Source organism: Theropithecus gelada, chromosome 9 (genome assembly GCF_003255815.1).
Source record: "Theropithecus gelada isolate Dixy chromosome 9, Tgel_1.0, whole genome shotgun sequence".
NCBI classification, from domain to species: domain Eukaryota; kingdom Metazoa; phylum Chordata; class Mammalia; order Primates; family Cercopithecidae; genus Theropithecus; species Theropithecus gelada.
The window spans coordinates 103,606,546-103,628,078 of NC_037677.1; the positions used below are offsets into that span (position 1 = coordinate 103,606,546).

A 21,533-nucleotide genomic window follows, 5' to 3' on the forward strand; every position below is an offset into this window, starting at 1 on the left:
TCTGCCTGCATCACTCTCCGGTTGTCCGTATAACCTCATTCTTCTTGGATGCAGGACACGAACCTGGGACCCACCAAACAGCGAGTGAGAAAGGAGTTGTAACACTGTAGCCTTCCTGTCCTCTGTTGGTGCCAGGCAGCTGCCCCACACAACAGGGAGTAGCAGTGGGGCCGGGCCAGCCTAGGAGCCATGGGCTAGAGCAGAGCAGTAGGACTGAACAAGCCGTAACACGAATGAGCTGAAAACCACCCCCAACCCATTTGCTGCACTGTGGCTGGTGAGAAGGAGAGAAGAGCTGTGACCCTTCTGGGGACCCAGACCTCAGCTCCCCAAGCCAGGGCTGTGTGCCATGTTGTAACACCCCCTTTGGAGTTCCGTGATTGCTGGTGTCTCCGAGTTTTTAGGGCGCCACCGCATTCCCCTCATCCAGACACCAGCGCCCAAGGCAGAAGCCCCTTGCTATACACGTGGTCCAGCCACAGCCTTGCACAGAGCCAGTGCCTGGAGCTGCCCACCCCACCACAGCAGCTGGCGCGCCTGGCTTGCCCTTGGCGGGCATGAGATATAGACCAGTTGTATGAGCTGAGTGCAGCCTGATGGGCCAAGTGGGCAGAGCAAGCCCTGTGGGCACAAGCAAAACTCAAGCAGAGGCACTGCCGGCTGCAGAGGTCTCTGGCTGGCAAAGAGGCACTGAAAAAATCCTGTATCATTTCCACACTCTACATGTGTGAAGTAATACAGTGTGTATCCTAAGGATAAGGGTGTGCATGAGTGTGGGTACATATGCCTGTGCTGCTGGTGAGCTGCAGGACCGTCTTGGAAGGGAAGTTAGTAAAAGAATGTTGCTCTGGGCTGGGCACAGCGGCTCATGCCTGTAATCCCAGCACTTTGGGAGGCCGAGGCTGGCAGATCACCTGAGGTCAGAAGTTCAAGAGCAGCCTGACCAACATGGAGAAACCCAGTCTTTACCAAAAATAGAAAAAATTAGCCAGGTGGGGTGGTGCATGCCTGTAATCCCAACTACTCAGGAGGCTGAGACAGGAGAATCGCTTGAACCCGGAAGGTAGAGATTGCGCTGAGCCGAGACCGTGCCATTGAACTCCAGCCTGGGCAACAAGAGCAAAACTCCTCAAAAAAATTTAAAAAAGTTTCCCTGGTAGAGAGCCTCATTCTACAGACCAAGAGGCTGTGCTGAGTCCTTCTGCAAAGAGACTTCCACTCTCACTTCTGATCCAATAAACTTAAAGGTCAGGGAGACGGTGCATAAACACAACCCATTGTTCAGGTTAGCAAAAGAATCTGACTGACTAAAAGAAGGGATCTATAAAGAAGGTAAAGCTCTGGCCTGCCTGGAGATAAACCCCAGCGCATCACTAAAGAGAGAAAGCAAGGAGTACACATTACCAGGAACCATCCTGCCAGGAAAAAGTGAGTGGGACAGCAGTAGCAGGCATCATGCTTAAATAACAAGGTAATTATTAGCTCCATTTATCTACATACCTCCAAAGTGAGCTCTCGGTGATGCTCCCCAGGTTATAGTCATAGAGCTTTGTCAAAATGAGAATCACCTGAAGGCAAAAGAAGACATCATGGTTAGTCTCAAACAATTACAATCTCTTAGAACTGAAATGGCCCAAGGGAGGGCTTAGGATTCCTTTAATAGGCGCTTAGCATAATTGAATGAATTGTTACAGCATTTGCCGCACTGACTGGGAAAGGGTTGGCGTGCCTTTCTGCCTTTCCACTGAACTGCTCAGGCCTATCCTCTCCCCACCTTTCTCCCTGTCACCCTGCAGCAAGGGTTAACTGCTCCTCCAGGCATTTCTTTCCCTAGTGGGTTTAATGCTTTTAGGGAAGGCTGGCAGAACTGCCAAATATGAACACACTTCAGGTACTCACTGAGCAGATGCCTGGGAGAAAGGAAGGTCAATGATTGATTAGTTTCCAGCCCTAGTAGCTGGGCATTGAGGTAGCTGGATAACCTCAATGTGCCCAGCTATCATCTTTTTGGGAGAGAGCAAAGAATTCTTTGAAAGTCAGTATGCCCATTTATTAAGGGGGATGAAGAGTAATGCTATCTCCCAAAAAGAATTGCTGTTTGAAGTTAAACTAGGAAATAAATACAAATTACATATCAATTAGCATGGTGGTTTGTCTTTTTTGTTGTTTTTTATTTTTTTTTTTTGAGATGGATTTTCGCTCATATCGCCCATGTTGGAGTGCAATGGCACAATCTCGGCCCACTGCAACCTCCGCCTCCCTGGTCCAAGCAATTTTCCTGCCTCAGCTGCCCAAGTAGCTGGGATTACAGGAACCCGCCACCATGCCTGGCTAATTTTTTGCATTTTTAGAGATCGGGTTTCGCCACGTTGGTCTGGCTGGTCTCGAACACCTGACCTCAGGTGATCCGCTAGCCTTGGCCTCCCAAAGTGCTGGGATTACAGGCATGAACCACTGCGCCTGGCCTAGCATGGGATTCTTAAATGTTAGTTCCTTCCCTTTGCCCTGTGTGAGCTTGGTTTTAACTTTCTTCTGACTTCCAATTTCTAGGAAAGCCATAAAATAGAAGCCACATTGGCAGGGCTAAACAACAGCATTTTAACAGGAGCAAATCTATTTCATGGGGTCCAGATGATTACTGTGTACTGAGGGTTCCATAAGAAACAGATAAAATCAAAAATTAGGAACAGGTCTCAGGAAAGAAGCCGTAGAATTGCAGAAGGCTAAATTTAAGCTATATTCGCTTCACAGCAAATCCTCCTCTGAAATCGAAAGCAGCACTATTTTCAACTTTCCCAGAGGAACCTAAACCATTTCATTCTTTCAGAATTCAACAAACATATATTAAACGTTTATTAGGAGCCCAGGATTTTGTCTGATGCCAGAAGAGAACACAAAGAAAAACAGATTCAGTCTACGAGTCCATGATCCGGTTAGGACAGAAGCGCTCATGAAAGAAAAGGGAAGTTGATGAAGAGCTATATACCCCTTCTCAGTCACACCAAAACTCTTCCCATCACAGCTGCTCCAGAAGACAGCTTCTCTTGGTGTCTGCAGCAATGAACACAGTCCACTTGGTTACTTGAAATACACGAGCCCAAGGACACTTGAGAAGATTCCACAGAGCAGTGTGTGTTCCTAACCACTGATTTCTCCACTTTACTTGCTCTTTCTTACGTGAGGGAAAAACATTATGGGTTTGCTCAGTTTTCTGTTGAAGTTCGTATTTTCCTCCTGGTACTCATAACCTAGAACATTTGGCTCAGCCCAGCTGTTTCCAACTCAGCAGAAACATGTTGACATTGATTTCCTGAATTCTTCTCTGAAGGCCAAGGGATCAGTTCTAGCCACAGTGAGCAGAGAACATTCCAACCTTAAATTCCGGGCCTGCAAGCTGCTGAGGAATGCTGAATCCAAGTTCCACTCTACTAGCACAGCGTTTGATTTACTGAAGCCACAAGCATCAGTGAACACATTCTTAACTTTTTAAATTTCACAGCAAGCAAACTGGAACTCCCTGACCTTAGGTTTGTTCTGAGTTCAAGGGGAAAAAAAAATTACAATAATTTAAAAACAGGCAGAGATCCCTGAGTACCTGTCATCTAAGGCCACCCCTCTCCTAAACTACAGCACAGCTTCCTTCCTTCCAGGTCCTGTTCAAAACTTGCTTCTTTAGCAAAACGTGAGCATGTGTGAGATGCGGGACACCCTATGGGCACATCAGATGGCATGCCTGTGGTGGGGGCATATGCTTAACAGATCCATGTGCCAATTAAGTCGCGCTCAGTGCTAAATTTCAATCACTGCCATCCCAGGAACACTGATCAGTGGCAGCAGGGTGGCTGTTTGTTTGAAGACACAGAATGATGTTGCTACTCCACCTCAGTACAATTTTGCCGAATAAGCCTATAAATCCCCCACCAAGAAAATAGGGGTGTGGGCATAAAGCATTTCTAGGTAGTTGCTCTCCTGATACAATACCGCAGTAAACTAAATAATGAAGTTCAGCTGGTCACAGGCTGTGTCTCCCATTCATGTGATGTGGGAATTCAAAGGCGCCCCGGAGAAGGAACCCTTTAACCCAGCATGTAATGGTGTGGAGCCACTCGCACAAGCACACACAGAAATTGTTTAAGCAATCCCAGGGCAGGCAGGCAGGGAGGTAGAAACCGCTCCCTGCCTCTTCTTGCAGGGCTAGTAAAACTGAAATGCCAGTGATACACTCAGGCAGTTTATCAATACAGCACCAGAAGAGGAGTCCTTTATGGCATTTGAAAGCATATCTGCTTGAATCAATCTATTTAATCTTTCTGTTTTCATAACGAGAGCAAGAAAGAAGGGAGAACTGCTAACCTTTAGTTATGTTTTCAATCGATTATTTGAGATTTCTTTTTCTTTTTTCCCTTTACTGCCTCTCTGCATTATTTACCATCTTATTCCTGAACAATGATGCATCCTTATGTTAGGTATGTTTTGTTGTTTGTTTGTTTGCTTTTCTGTTATGGCAATACTATTTAACAAAGCAGTTTCTGTTAAGGGAACCAGAGCCAAAACCACTACATTTAAATGAGAAAATGTCAAAAAATGCAATTGCCTTGCTACTCTGGTCTTATTCTCTGTTGTTTTTGTGTATTTTTCAAACTCAGAATGGAACACAATGGAGCTGTTTTGTTTGCTTTCATTTTTGTTTGGAGATGGGAGTCCTGCTCTATTGCTCAGGCTGGTCTCAACTACTGGGCTTAAGGGATCCTCCCGCTTTAACCTCCCTAGTAGCTGGGAGTGAGGTGCAGGACACTGCATCCAGCTTTCAGTGGAAGTTTTTAATTAAGTGAAACGTTGTATGTGCTTAAATAATATACACATAATTTATTTTTATTCATTCAGCACACAATCTTCATGTATAGAAAAACTCTAAGTGTATAGCATTCAATTATAACTTCAATCAAAAAGCAAGGCTATTTTGATGAACACATATACATCTCAAAATGCATATGAACACATATACCCCCACACAAAGTGGCATATCCATCAGCATCCCATTTATTTCTGTATCTTATTTTCATTATATAGTGTTAAAACATCCCCGATTCAAGTGGTCACCATATGGTACTAGCTTTTTAAGGTTCCTCTCTAAATCTTAGGATATTATCTTTAAATAGCTATAACCCAAATTATCTAAGACTTGATAACCTCCACCTGTGCCGTACCAGGACCTCAGCATCCAATTATTTCTGGGACTTTCCACAGTAACATGTTTCAAGTATGCCCCTCGCCAGTCTAGGACTTGCTGTCACCATATGACATCTGCACTTCATCTTCCACTGCGTGATTCCTTCTTGCCACATCTATCGCTTACAAAACTTTTGGGAGGAACTTCACTTGGTCCATACGTTTTTTCTTCTTTTTTTTTTCTTTTTTTTTTTTTTTTTTTTTAGATGGAGTCTCGCTCTGTCACCAGGCTAGAGTGCAGTGGCGCAATCTCGGCTCACTGCAAGCTCTGCCTCCTGGGTTCAAGCGATTCTCCTGCCTCAGCCTCCTGAGTAGCTGGGACTACAGGCACGCACCACCACAGCCAGCTAATTTTTGTACTTTTAGTAGAGACAGGTTTCACCATGTTGGCCAGAATGGTCTCGATCTCCTGACCTCGTGATCCACCTGCCTCGGCCTCCCAAAGTGCTGGGATTACAGGCGTGAGCCATCGCACCCGGTTGGTACATAGAGGATGCCGGTGCCCACTCACCAAGCTACTGTTCTCAAATCACCCATTCCTTGGAGTGTAGAAGGGTGCCAGAAACAGTAACAGGTCAGGTTCTGTGCAGGAATGGGAGAGGGTCCAAGGGAGTGAGCAAGGGCTTCTCCCACAGCACTGAGCCACATTTTCATAACCTGGGCTCCCAAACGATTAGTGACCCTTTGATCAGGCCCTTACAAAGCTCCTACTGAATAATTCCATCAAGTCTAGCCCTCACTCCCTCTGGACGAGGAGTTGAGAAACCATCACAAAGGACTTTCCTCTCACAAAGGACTCTGTGAGAGGAAAATGTCAATTCATTCCTCCCTTCTGGCCCCAACCTCTTTCTGCACTGGGTTACAGAACAAAAACATTCACAAACAGATGCTGGTATGTGGATGACTAATAAGACTGTTCTACTGTAAATTACCAAAAGTCAGTGAAAAATATTCTGTTATATCAAAACGGTAGGGCAAGCTTATTTACAGGTATGCACTGAAATGAATTAACCTGCCAGGAGCATAAGACAGGCCATCTCTACCATGCCAATTATCAGTCATGTAACACCTTTGACTACGACAGCATGGTTTTTATTATTAACATCACATATAATTTAGAAATGAAACCCCAAACATTTAAGGAACCTGAGAACACCTTCCTGGTAATCTGGTTCTACACACAGCAACTTTTGAAAACTTGTGCATTAACTAAGTAGTAGATTGTAGAGAACCAAAATTTTTCTATGCTTTTCTAAATAGAAGCATAGGAATTTTCCATTTCTTTTCTTAAAAACAAAAACATAGTATCTTCCTCCTTTTATTTACTAAAGAATTCACCCCACAGAAAGTGGGATGGAAGTGAGGCAGGAGACTGGAGGAACTTATTTCCTGGTCTCGGCAGGGTGAAATGAAGAAACCTGCAGAACTAGCAGATGGCACCAAAGGCAATCTCTAGTTGCCCTCGCTGCTCCTCAGGGTGAGACACTCCCACCAGTGCCATGACAGTTGAGAAATTCCATAGCAACACCTGGAAGTTACCACTCCTTTCCTAGAGATTTGTGAATAGCCCACCCCCTAATTTGCATGTAATTAAAAGTGGTTATAAATATTGCTAGCCAACAGCCCATACGCTGCTACTCTGGGCACACTGCCTGTGGGTTACTCCCGCTCTGGAAGGAGTAGCCACTCTGCTATACATTGCCACTTAATAAACCTGCTTTCTTCTACCATCAGCTCACTCTTGAATTCTTTCCTGAGTGAAGTGAAGAACCCTCCCAGGCTAAGCCCCAATTGTGGGGTTCACCTTCTCTGCATCAGGAAGTTGGGGGGGTGTCAGTGGATTTGTAAGGATACTTCACCTGGCTACTGCTCACCTCAAGGACATCTTAGAAAATGGGGACATACCAGGGCTGGGCTCAGTGGCTCATGCCTATAATCCCAGCACTTTGGGAGGCCGAGGTGGGAGGATCACCTGAGGTCGGGAGTTGGAGACAAGCCTGACCAACATGGAGAAACCCCATCTCTGCTAAAAATACAAAATTAGCTGGGTGTGGTGGCACATGCCTGTAATCCCAGCTACTTGGGAGGCTGAGGCAGGAGAATTGCTTGAACCCAGGAGGTGGAGGTTCCGGTGAGCCAAGATCACGAAATTGCACTCCAGCCTGGGTAACGAGCAAAACACCATCTCAAAAAAAAACAAAGAAAGGAAAAGAAAAGAAAAAGGAAAAAGAAAAAAGAAGAGAAGAGGAAGAAAAAGAAAAAGAAAAAGGGGACATATCTCTTCACTCTTCAATTAATAATAATTTGCATTCCTGTTTTCCTCTATATCCAACTGTGAAAGCAGTATCGAATCTCAAAAGAAACAAAAGTATGGGCTTAGGATTAGGGCACAAGATCCTAAAATTTCTTTCATTCCTTATGGTCTCTATTTCCAAATCCTGAATAATGTAGACGACGACTAGGTCCTAGTCTATAAAACAACACTATTTATTTTGTATTCCTCTCAACCACTGGTGATTCAGGGATGGCATGGGCAGGTGCTTCTTGTAACACATGGGAAGACTCGACAGTGCTTAGCTATACTAATGGTCATAATTGCTCTTGCCTGGGGTGGGCCATAGTCTGGCTTGGGTGAGCAAGGGAACAACCATATTGAAGACGCCAGCAGGTTGGGCAGTGCTGATGCTGGCTACCTTTGTCCTGTCCCCACCATCTTCCAGTAGGCCTTAGTGTTTTTTCATGGTCCAAGCTCAGATAGCCACCTCTCTGCTTATTTCAGCAGCTTGCTAGAGACCATTTGTTTAGATGTATTTACAGATCCTGATGAAAGCAAATATGGGGGAAGAGAATAATAAGGAGCCTGAAGAGATCTGCAGTAATCTTTCATGAGAATCAAAGAGTTGGATAAAATAAGAGGGGAGTGTTCAATGGCCAGAGATTTGTTTTTGATTGTTTTCTTTGCACTCCAATTATAGGGAAAAGAAGCCAACTCACACTAGTTTTCCTTAAGATATGCATGTTCCAGATTGTGCATCTTTGGCTCATTAAGCATTTATTTGACTTTCCAACTTAAACAGAGGTTCTCATTCTTATGGGGATCCAAGAATCCTTTAAGAATATTATCTGATACAATTTATGTGCATAAAACAATAAATACAACTTTAATAATATTACTAATCTCTTGAATCCTGGGGAGAGGGGTCATACATCCAAGAATAAGAACCTCTATAATTCTCAGAAAATAAGAGCTTTCTTTAGAAGAACTTTCAGCTCCAAAATTCTGCAGATTTAATTTAATAAACATTTATTAAGCTGTATTAAAAGGCAATAATTTTTAAATACATGTTGTGAGGATACAAAGAAAAGAATGATATTTGATATGAGTCTCTAAAAGCTCAGTCTTGTGGTGGAGAGGCAGACCTGTACACAGATACTTAAAAAATATGAGGAGAAAAGATGTGAAGCAGGAGGAAAGTGTTTCTTTTCTTTTCTTTTCTTTTCTTTTCGAGGCGGAGTCTTGCTCTGTCGCCCAGGTTGGAGTGCAGTGGTGCTATCTTGGCTCACTGCAAACTCCGCCTCCTAGGTTCACACCATTCTCCTGCCTCAGCCTTCTGACTAGCTGGGACTGCAGTCACCTGCCATGACGCCTGGCTAATTTTTTTGTATTTTTAGTAGAGACGGGGTTTCACCGTGTTAGCCAGGATGGTCTCGATCTCCTGACCTTGTGATCCACCCGCCTCAGCTTCCCAAAGTGCTGGGATTACAGGCGTGAGCCACCGCGCCCGGCCAACTATTTCTATCTTTCAAGGAGCAAGTAAGAGAGGTATAATCAGGAGACGATTCTTAGAAAAGGATGCGTTTAAGACAAATCCCAGATGAGTGTGATTCTGATGAAGATGAGAGGTATACAAAGGGTACTGTAAGGAAAGGAACTGAGGGAGAAAGCTCAGAAAGCATTAAGAAAAGGTCAAGTCTTCTGGTTTACCTAAAGTTTAGAGTATGAGTAAGGACCCACACAATATCAGAATACAGAGATAGGCTTTGGCACTATTGTGGAGGACCTTAAATATTAGGCTGGTAGTGTGCTCTGCTCAAAACAGAAAAGGCTTCGGAACCAGAAGATGACCAGATTTTGATTTTTAATTAATTTATTTTTTTACAGGCAAGGTCTTACTCTGTCACCCAGGCTACAGTGCAGTGATGCAGTCATAGCTCACTGCAGCCTTGAACTCCTGAGCTCAAGTGATCCTCCTGCCTCAGTTTCCTGGGTAGATGGCACTACAGGCACACACCACTATGCCTGGCTATATTATTTTATTTTATTTTATTTTATTTTATTTTATTTTATTTTATTTTTTTGAGATGGAGTCTCACCCTGTCACCCAGGCTGGAGTGCAGTGGCGTGATCTCGGCTCACTGCAACCTCTGCCTCCCGGGTTCACGCCATTCTCCTGCCTCAGCCTCCTGAGTAGCTGGGACTACAGGTGCCCGCCACCATGCCTGGCTAATTTTTTGCATGTTTTTTTTTTTTTTTTTTTTTTTTGAAACGGAGTCTTGCTCTGTCGCCCAGGCTGGAGTGCAGTGGCACGATCTCAGCTCACTGCAAGCTCCGCCTCCCAAGTTCATGCCGTTCTGACTCGCATCCCGAGTAACTGGGACTACAGTCGCCTGCCACCACAGCTGGCTATTTTTTTGTATTTTTAGTAGAGACGTCGTTTCACCGTGTTAGCCAGGATGGTCTTGATCTCCTGACCTCGTGATCCACCCACCTCAGCCTCCCAAAGTGCTGGGATTACAGGCGCGAGCCATGGCGCCCGGCCAGATATAGGGTCTTGCTATGTTGCCCAGGTTGGACTCTGACTCCTGGCCTGAAGTGATCCTCATGCCTCAGCCCCACAAAGTGCTAAGATTACAGGTGTGAGCCACCATGCCAAGACCAGAGAGTCTTGGTTTAGCCACCAGATCTATTAGAATGCTGTTTGCAGCAAAAACCAGAATGCTAATAGTGACTCAAGCAATAAGTGGTTCAATATGTCATATAGCAGGAAGTCCAGAGTTTATGCAGTTCCAGGACTAATTTAGCCCAACAATGTCATCAAGGACCCAAGCAATGTCCATGTGTCCTCTCTGACAGTGTCAGCACTCAGTGCTACTTACCCTCATGTTTGCAAAGCGATCATAACACTTCTTTTCATCACCTGAAGATGTGGTTATATTCAGCAGAGTAAAGAAGGGCCTCTGGTGTATACATGGGTTTTTGTTGTTTTTGTTGTTTTTTCTACTTAGGGAAGAAACTCTTTCTCAAAAGCCCTGCCAGTAAACTCCCTTTACCCTCACCAACCAGGATTCTGCCACATGCCCACCTGCGGTTGCAATAAAGATGGAGAAAACAAGGAACTGGTATTTCCACTTGACATTTACTATGATCAGAGGTGGGTTCTGCCAGGAAAGAAAGAGTGGGGAACGGCCGCTGAGTAGCAAATACTAGGGTGTACCACTGTGTGATTTTCAGTAAGTCACCTGAATCCTGAACTAACATCTAGCGTTTATTTGATGTCTACCCTGTGTGCCAGATATCATAATTAAGAAATGTCAATTATCTCATTGTTTTCTGATGATGAAATTGAGCCAGAGAGAAGCTAAGTAAGTTAAATTACTGAGCTAGTAATTTGAAGTCTAACTCACATCACATATGGAATCCTAATCACTGTGCTAAACTTTCCTCTCTGGTATCCTGTCTAACATGGGTATGATTATGACTAGAGGCAAGGCAGAACCAGTGAAATGCCCTCACTTTCCGTTCATTTCAAAAACATTTATTGAAGCCCTGTTACCTGTCAGACATGGTACTAGGTCACAAACCCTTCTCTCACTCTGCCTTCTTCTAGACATTGCTGGAATATATTTTCCTGATCATAGACATGCTTGAGTTTTTACTCTTTACTGACCTCAAGTCAATGGCATTTTGGGGTCATTTTAAAATTTAATTATTACATTTTTAAAGTTTTGAACCCTGGTAAAATCCTCTTTAGGAATTGATCCTTCCATTTAAATTACTGGAGAACTTGGCTGCTGCCAGATCAGGGGTTCCTGACAGCGAATGCCAACGCAGCTAACTGCAGATTTCCACAGATGGTTTTACAGTATCATCATTTAGATTTAAGTGAATGCATAATTACACTCTTTTTGAGTTAACAAAGGGGAAAGAAATCAATAATGGCTAAGCTGGATCATGGTGCTCCAGAGGAGAGTTGAAAGGCTGATGGAGATACATGTGCACGCACACACCACACACACTCACACACATGAACATTTGAAGTCATCAGACAAAAGTAATCTGGTATAGACAAACATACTTGAGGAAATGAAAAAACAGTAAGAACAGTGGACTAATTTAGGGTACAAGAAAGCATCCAGAAAGCAGTTTTTTATTTTTTATTTTTTTTTTATTTTTGCCTCTGAAAAGTATTTAATCCCTAAATGCCCTTTATATTTTGTAGCAGCCCACACAAAATTTAATGTCATGTTTGTTTATGTAAAATCCTCTGCATGGCACTGAAATTGAGTGAGTGAAACAGCCACTGCATCCCCCCTGGGGAAATTAAAAGGTAAGCCAACCAACAGTGATGCAGACAGAGTTAGGGACATACAGATAACCGAATCGACATTAGACACAGCAAATTGTAGCACACGGAGAGCCGTCCTGAAGAGCAAAAAACTTTTTGGTAAATTCGGTATATCCTCCTGACTCAGTTTCCCCACAGAGCCAGAGGTCATTTGTAGTTAAGACATAAAATCTGCACCTGAGTTACAGGAGTCTTCCTGTCCCAGGAGCTGCCATGTGAGAAATACTGCGGCTGTCCCTCAAGGGAACTCACGTGTTTTCTCCCTTTGCTGAAACCTAAGTTCCTTCCTGTTAGTAACAAGCAAAAAACAAACAAACAAACAAACAAACAAAAAAACACCTTATAATAAGGCTAAACTATCAGACTCTAGTCATAGAGCCAGGTCTTTATATTTAGTAAACAAAACTAAACTTGTCAAATCCACTAGACTTAGGTTGCTTTTTGATGCAAATCTTGAAAACACAATCTTTAACCTTTGACAGGTTCTTCTATTTCCCAAGTTCAGAGATGATATCCACTGAAAAAAAAAAAAAAAAATGCACTCCCTCCAAAATCTATTAATTTCACATTGCCAGACCAGAGAGACTGAGGACACTTGTCCTGTTTCCTCCTCTGCCACCTCCTTCTCCTGTTCATTTTTATTTTGAATAATAAAAAGAGGATAATTCTCAAAATACATATCCATATACAGTACATAGTTGGCCACTGCATATTCTTCTTCCTCTTGGTAAATTATTCTGCCCCAAATGATTTTAACTTTCTTTTACACTAAACCAGGAAAATAAGGGAGATGCTAAATTAAATATTTTTTCTAGAAAAAAACCAAATAGCTGCACCAATGTAATCCCAAAAGAGTACCAAGATGAGATAATTATACAAAATGTGAGGAAAATGCATATTCAAGACAAGATCTTTCTACATATGGATAGTAAAATAGAAAAATGAAACAGACCTAGAGACCAAAAGCCAAAGCTTCAAGACCTGACATTAACTGGGGGCTAGGGAACAGGGGGAGAAGCTGGCAACTTAGTGTGGTTGCCTCCAGAGCTGCAGTTGGAGGAAAGCACCTAGCATATCTTGTGCAAGCCCATTGTTTTATAGCTAAATAAACAAACTACAAACCCTGTTCTCATTCCCTTCCAATGCTTAGAAGGGAAGAGAGATTATAACCAACCTTCTTCAAGCTAGTATCTACTCAAATTAGCTCACTGATACACAGCTGCACAAACACAGACAATGCACAGAATTCTCAGTTTACAGCTGTAAAACAATAAGAAAATATGTACTGTATTATCTTCTCTCTGAAAGTCTATTAAAAAAAAAAAGGAAAAAAAGAGAAAAGATGTACCAGGTACTTAAGAGGGATACAAGCCAGGTTTTGTAGGAGCGAGATGGAAGGGAAGTAAGGGCTAGAGAAATTCTCTTCCAACTTCCCTGAGGTGATGATCTGAGAAAGACAGATTTCCATGCTCTCAAATCAGTATCTGTCTGAATTACAGACACTATCTAAATATTAAGATTCTTCCTATGTGAGAACCCGCACACAAAGTGAACACACCATTAAGCAGCAAACTGTGTGTTAACGATGAGGGGCCCTTCTGTTCCTAAGCCTTTATATATTTAGCTTCAATAGGAAGAAATGAAGCAAGTCTTTCCATTTCCACTTCACCATCTTGTTTTTTTATGCTGTTTATTCACAGGTCTGAAGAAGTCAACTCAACTCTAAAAAGTATTATTTTTCAAGGTTAACACAAGACACTTGCAGGAAGCTAATAAATAATGCGATGCATATTACTGCGTTCCAAGTGTCAGAACATAAACCTCGATAAGAAACTGGAATAAAAACTGAAAAGAATGCAAGCTTTTAACTTTTTTTCTCATTGTCTCCTCTCATTTACCATAAAGTACAACTAACAAAAGCAACAAGAATAAAACACCAGAGATAGTCAATAAGCAAGTGTCAGATCTTATCTTTTACTATGGGAAAGTCTTAATGTAGGCAAGGGAGGAAGAAAAACATTTTACTCTCTTAAGAAATTATAATCAATCAACAATAACAACTGACTTGTCTATTAGCAGATCTTTTGTTTGCCTTGTCTGAGTGCTAAGGTGTGGTGAGACACAATTTGCCTAAAAGGAAATTCAAAGCTTAAAAAAATCTGGCTTGAAACTAAAATTTAAGTAACATCTTAAAATTCCAAGTAAAATGTGTTAATAAATAACAAGACTTTCTGTTAGGGAAAAATCCCACAGAGGTTAAGTGATTTTTATATATTCCTTGTCTTTTAGTCACAGAACCAAAATGTTTCCATGTGATTCTAGTTCTAATTCTTTACAATGGCATGGCTAGTGGGTGGGTATAAAAATTTAGAATTTTGTTATTCTTTTAAAAGAAACTTAAAATTGGAAGGGACTGGAAAGATTATCTAACTCCAACCACCTCATTTCACAAATAGTGTAGGTTATACTTTTAGAAGAACCAGTTCTTGAATAAGGAATATCTGAGAGCAAAAAATAACCTTAATATACCATTTGCTGATTTTGTCCCTGAAGCAGGCCTAGCTAGGTACAGAAGGAAGGACTGGATTGGGCAAGTTCTGAGATGGATGAGTTCGGAGAAGTAGATCCAGGATCAGGACTAGACCCAGGTTTTGTGGGGATGAAAGTTATCTAATGTTGAGTTTCTCTTTATGAAAAATAATACAAAGTCATAAATAAAATGAGATCTAAAACTTCATATTTACTAGGCCAAGAAATTAGATCACAAGAAATTAATAGTGCTTTAGAGATAGATATACTTTTGTTCTGAGATGCTTTCAGGTGGTTCAGCAGAAATAAATATACAGAAATGCTTTCTGATTGCACCCTGGCTTCCTCTCTCCGTCTGGAATAACTGACAACTCCCCAAACTCCCAACATTCATAGCAGCCAGTGCCCATGAAGGCCCTGAATCTTAAGCTTCATTAGCTTCACTGTAAATTCACCTTTGGATAGGATTCCCCATTAGATGCTCATTAAGCCTTTTCAATGAAACTATCCATTTTAGCAGTCCTAGGCTATGAATCAGGAGATATGGACCTGAGCCCACGCTCTGCTGCCAATACTCTGTGACACTAAGAAAGTCAATATACTCTACGGCCATACCACCCTGAACGCACCCGTTCTCGTCTGATCTCGGAAGCTAAGCAGGGTCGGGCCTGGTTAGTTCTTGGATGGGAAAGAGTCAACATACTTCTTTGGGCTTCAGTTTCCTCCATGGCTGCACTACATGTTTGCCAGGGTCTCTTCCGATTACAATACCATTCAATGCGGAATACCTTGGTCTACTCTATTTCTAGTGTTGCCAGTCTTAGTAAGTACTATTGTCATTGTTCAAACTAAGAATTCTGAGTCTTCCTTGACTCTATTATCCCCTTCTTCCCTCTGAATGTAACCAATCTCTCTTTTGTTTTTGGAGACAGAGTTTCACTCTTGTCTCCCAGGCTGGAGTGCAATGGCGTGATCCCTGCCCACTGCAACCTCTGCCTTCTGGGTTTAAGTGATTCTCCTGCCTCAGCCTCCTGAGTAGCTGGGATTACAGATGTGTGCCACCACACCCGGTTTATTTTTTAAATTTTAGTAGAGATGACAGGATTTCGCCTTGTTGGCCAGGCTGGTCTTGGAATCCTGATCTCAGGTGATCTGCCTGCCTTGGCCTCCCAAAGTGCTGGGATGACAAGCATGAGCCACCACACCCGACCAATCTCTAAGTTTTATATACCTCTACCATCTAACCTCACCTCAACTGACCTAGGCTACATCAACCAGAAGACCACAATGCTTCCAACAACTTTTCTTTTTTTCTTTTTTTTTTTTTTTGTTTTTTTGAGACTGAGTTTCGCTCTTATTGCCCAGGCTGGAGTGCAATGGCGTGATCCCAGCTCACTGTAGCCTCCACCTCCCGGGTTCAAGCAATTCTCCTGCCTCAGCCTCCCAAGTAGCTGGGATTACAGGCCCCCGCCACCATGCCCAGCTAATTTTTTCATTTTTTTCATTTTATTTTTTTAAATTTTCAGTAGAAATGGGGTTTCACCATGTTGGCCAGGCTCATGTCAAACTCCTGACCTCAGGTGGTCTACTTGTCTCGGTCTCCCAAAGTGCCGGGATTACAGGTGTGAGCCACCAAGACCAGCCTGCTTCCAACAATTTTTACAGCGTCTCATCTTGCTTTCCTCAGGTCACCCTTTACACTGTTGCCACCACAATAGTTTAAAAAATAGCAGTCTAAACAACTTTCTTCACTCCTTAAAACACGTCTGTGGCTCTCACTGATCTTAAAGTTTAAATTTCAAAATATGATCTCTAAGAATGGCCTGGCTCCTGTGCTCATATTCAAATCAGCATCACGCCAGTGCCCCATGTCCTCTCACAATTCCATGTGAACTAATACGTAATATCCTCTCACTGACCTAAGGAATGTCAGTATTTGTTGATCATCTGACTGAATGACTGTGGTTATATTGATGATGGGCTTTTCCAGGCATTAACAACATGTTTCAGTTACATGAGCAATTATTGTAACTAGCCTCTTGAGTTGAGTCACATCACAATACCCTGAGAAACTGCAATCTACCAGCATTGCCATTTTATCAAATTCCAATTTTAGGAATGACATTGCAAATACTTTGGATTTCCTCTTGAAAGCTTAGGCTGATTAAAGGATTAAATGTTACACATAATTCAATGCTGTGTAACTCTTTTGTGAGGGCTGAGTAGTTGTAAAACATGTCTATGATCTAATCCAAAGGTTTATTGATTTTCCTGTCCTTTCATTCAAGAGTGTTAGCTTTCATGCACAGCTCTGTGGGATTTTTGAAGGTTGGCCAGGACACTGCAGAGATCTACTTCCCATTCTGTCAGTTTCTTCTATCTAGGAAAAGACAGCCCTGGGTCAGTGCAAATATAACAGGGTGCAGATTTTGAATCAAAGTCTGAATTCCACATTTTTCAACTATTTCCTTTGAGACTCTCAAAGTCTCTTCCTCTGTGTAATAAGAGCAAGGCCAAATAGAGTATGTATGGTGGCAGGGCGAGGGCTAATGCAAGAGGTTGAAAGGGCCGGATTCTGGTTACAGGGCCAATCCTAACACCTTGTATGACTTTATTTAATTCATTTAACCTCTTTTTATTATTAAAGGGGAATGATAAAATTAGAATTCCCCAGGCTGGATGCAGGGGCTCATGCCGGTAATCAATCACGCCTGTAATCCTAGCACTTTGGGAGGCTGAAGCAGGTGGATCACCAGAGGTCAGGAGTTCGAGACCAGCCTGACCAATATGGTGAAACCCCATCTGTACTAAAAATACAAAAATTAGTCAGGCATGGTGGTGTGCACCTGCAATCCCAGCTACTCAGGAGGCTGAGGCAGGAGAATCACTTGAACCCAGGAGGCAGAGGTTGCAGTGAGCTGAGATTGCACCACTGCACTCCAGCCTGGGTGACAGAGTGAGACTCTGTCTAAAAAAAAAAAAATTAGAATTCCCCTTCTAACTGGATTATCACTGACTTTATTTTTTTTTGTGTGTCATTCTCCTAAGCATTTTGAATAACATAATCTATACACCTTCTCAACTATCCTTTAAAGCAATATTTCTTACCTTTCTTCTTTTTTCTTGACCATAAAGTTTGAGTGACTTGCCCAAGATCAGCTAGGTGCGGGGGGGCTGAGATTTGAACCTGAACAGTCTGAGTCCAAAGCTCAGTGCTGTAGACAAGAGTAAACAGATGCCTGCTCTCATTACCCCTCATAGCTGTGTAGAGACATACCGAGCTGACAGGTTTGAGTTGAATGCTTCAGAGATGAATTACTATGGGAATAAAGAGAAGGGGACAATCTCTAGCTACATGCAGGTAGGGACCTTTTCAAGCTGTTACAACCAGCTAGGCGCTTTACACACAGTATGTCATTTAATCCATCCTACAGCACTGGGGAGATGTTTTTTGTTGCTCTCTTACAGAAGATAAAAATTGGCTGGGGCTTGAGTAGTACATATTTAATCCTGGATCTTCTTGGCTTCTGATCTGGAAGTAGGGCCTTGAAGGATGGCTTGTGCCAGCTCTTCTACCATTGGGGCTGAGTGGTCATCTTTGTATCACATTCACTGAGATCTTGGTGGATTCCACAGGCAGAGAGCACAAGCCCTTGCTCACCCCTCAGCAGGTATAAAACGTGAAGGGGTCGTGTTCAGAAAAGAAGAGTGAAGCTTCCCAAGAATTTACAACAAGACCATCTGTCTTCTCCTCTGCTAAGAGAAGACTTTCCTAAACTGAAGATCACTCCAATGTCCTCAGTTCAAAGAGAGGAGATTTCTAGTAAAGACAGTTAAGGAAGGCTAGAAACAAATGATACCTCTAATCCAAGCGGAAAAACAGTTGCAGGAATGGGTAAGTATGTCCCTGCTGCTTCTCTCACTTTATAATCCCTTAATCCGAAATCAAGACACCAGTGAAATTTAGAAACCCAACACCCTGTCTGCCCCAGAAAATGCAAATCTCCCAGGAAAGAACCCACTTGTTTCCTGCCCTTGTGACAGGGCTTGGGGCCACTGTGAATCACTCTTTGCAAAGAAAAAGAGTCACTGTTCACAACATGGAATAAGAGGGCAAGGGGGTCTTGCAGGTAACTCACAGAGCCCCTGGGGACAGGAGAGACAAGCATGTCTGCTAGAACTGCTGCTGCTGGTGGCTCTAGAAAAAAAAAAATTCTGTTTTCTTGAAAATGGAACCTCTTCTTTAGGTTTCCTTCAATTTTTTCCCTCCTTAAATCGTCCAAGATTAATGTGGCAAAAATAAAATGCCCCACAGGGTGCTTATTTTGACGCTTACTACATCACATAAACGTGAAGAATTAGCATGGAATGAATAATTTATTTAGTGTTTTACGTTGTTTTAAACAAATCACTTCCATGAAAGCAATGTGTATTCAAGCAATAAATCACTGTTTAGCACTCTGTCAGGAGGAAAGATACCACTTGGCAGAATTATTGAATGGTAGTGCCTGGCAGGGAGGCAGGCACAACAAAGATAAAGGTGATGTCCTTGCATAACAGGAATTTGCTTGGATCTGGAGCAGGATAGGTTGGAGTGAGAGTCAGTCATGAGGCTTTTTCTTCCAAGGGTTAAATGAGCATCTACTTGTGCTACTACATTTGATGTTATGACTAGCAGAGTAACTTGCTATGACATCATAGCTATTGTTATTTATTTTATGATTGCAATTACTGTGGGCCAAACATGGGGACTAAGTGATGGGGATAATCCACTGCAACAACGCAATGAATTCTATGCTCTTAAATTGATCTTTGGGGTCTTCAGACAACTTTATATAATGTGATAAGTATTATGATAGAAGTGTATGCAAAATGCCTAGTAGAGTAGGGGGATGGGAATCTGGAAAGTTTTATAAAGACGGTGTCACTGTATCCAGGGCTATGTAGCCGAAGTGCTGGAAAATGGGAAGCACGTTCAATACAGAAGTCTTTGTGAGACCAGAGGAGCGCAGATGTGAAGCCCAGAGATGTTTGGGTGGAGAGTGAGTATGGTGATGTGGTACAACTCAGTGACGGTGAGGACAGCAAGGAGAGAAGGGTGGCAGAAGCTTAACGAGAGATCCACAAGGATGCAGGGTGACTGACCTTCACAGGCTCTAGAGACTGTGGCCCCTGGATAAATCGGCCCTAGACACCAGAAGCCAAAACCAGACTCGGTCTCCAAACCAAGGTTTTGAAGCTGTTATTTACCAGCCTTGCTAATTACCAAGTCTGTCTGCAGCAGAACTACAGTAGGAGAAACTGGTTCAGGTTAAAAGAAAGAAGGATCCTGGTACTCTTCTTAAAATCAAGTCAAAGGTAGAGCTGCTCTATTACCCCATCTTTACGCAGTTTTGAGAATGAAAATGCAATCCAAGGTTTTGTTGAGGACGGAAACAAAACCGTTCCTTGGGAGTTCAACTACCTCAAATGATAAATTTCAAAATGTCTCTTCTTTTTAAATTGTCAATGCCACAAAGAAAACCTGAGGTCTAACACTCACATCAGCAATGCCTGCAGCCCTCCATCACTCCTGGCAGTTCCTGACAATTAGTACAGGCTGATAATTCCTACCGCTTACAACACAGAAGGCCAAAGGCTTGGGTTTTACACATCTGGAGGAAAAGCAAAACCCTCCCATTCTATCAGCTGCTTCAGGGAGTTTCTCGATTATCTCATTTCCCTCTGATTTAAATAATAATAGTAACTGCATGTCTCCCTCAGAGTTTGGAGACCCACCATTTCCCAACCTTACCTTACAAGTGGTTTAAATGAGAACAAACTTCCAGTTTCTTTTAGGTAGTTTCAACTTTGCTAACATTTTGCTGAAAGCTGAAAACAACACTTCTGGCTACTAGAATGAAGCTGACAGGCACTGAGAAATGTCATGAATCTGACGCTTCTCATCACCTTAACAATATTTGCTGCTTTTTAAAAAACTATGTTGGTGTCAGCACTTTATCGGGCTCAGAGAAAACTCAAAATGTTGTTGGCTACCAGCCAGCCAGAAATGCTTCACCCTCAGGAAGAAATTAATCAATAAACAACTATCTACTGAAGGTTTACTATGTTCAAGGAAGAGCTGGTAGACCCCGTGGGAGAAAAAGAAATGTACAAAATGTAATGTCTGCCATGCAGGAATTTACAAGCTAGGTAGACTCTGATTGCCTCTCTCCTCTTCAGAAACACTGAAGGTGTTTATTATTTCTGGTTTCTAGATCCTTGAGGAATCGCCACACTGTCTTCCACAATGGGTGAGATAATTTACACTCCCACCAACAGTGTAAACGCATTCCTATTTCTCCACAGCCTTGTCAGCATCTATTGTCTCTTGACTTTTCAATAATCACCATTCTAACGGCATGAGATGGTAGCTCATTGTGGTTTGGATTCGCATTTCTCTAATGATCCGTGATGATGAGCTTTTTTTCATATGTTTCTTGGCCACATAAATGTCTTCTTTTGAGAAGCGTCTGCTCATATCCTTTGCCCACTTTTTGATGGTGTTGTTTTATTCTTGTAAATTTGTTTAAGTTCCTTATAGATTCGGGATATTAGACTTTTGTCAGATGGGTAGATTACAAAAATTTTCTCCCATTCTGTAGGTTGTCTGTTCATCAGAGTGAATAGACAATCATCTGTGCTTCTTTAGTATCATGTTTCTATTATGACTGAAGCAAATTACTTTCATTATTTGTTTAACCTGTGTCATTCATTGGATTGTGAATTTGTTCCTGTTGAATTTTGTTTTGTTTTGATAATTTCTTGTGCAAGGACAGAACCTGACATAAAGAAAGCACCAGTATATTGTCAGTGAATAATTATACAATATACAAACATGCATCTTTTACATATGAGCCAATATGGGACAAATGAGATTATTTGTGCTGGAATACCAGCAACCTTGACACATAGTAGGGTTTCAATAATAACTTGTTTAATCCGAATCATAAATGTCCACTGAATATCATAAAGACTGTCGAACAGCAAATTACTTTGCAGAATGGTAGCACATTCTCAAAATGTCAGAGTTCGAGTGAGCATGATATGTTTGTGGTTCATCGTTTTCTTTTTTTGAGACGGAGTTCCACTCGTTGCCCAAACTGGAGT

The 21,533-nt window shown here is 42.3% G+C and overlaps 1 protein-coding gene across 5 annotated transcripts in view; it reads right to left on the reverse strand.

Annotated features, from left to right (window-relative positions):
* Positions 1-21,533, reverse strand: part of SORCS1 (sortilin related VPS10 domain containing receptor 1) — a 590,775-nt gene that overhangs the window by 383,127 nt on the left and 186,115 nt on the right. For all 5 annotated transcript variants that reach the window (XM_025396369.1, XM_025396367.1, XM_025396364.1 and 2 more), the window contains exon 2: positions 1,501-1,568. In XM_025396369.1, coding sequence (XP_025252154.1) covers positions 1,501-1,568 — 68 coding nt within the window. The remainder of the gene's footprint in view (positions 1-1,500; positions 1,569-21,533) is intronic.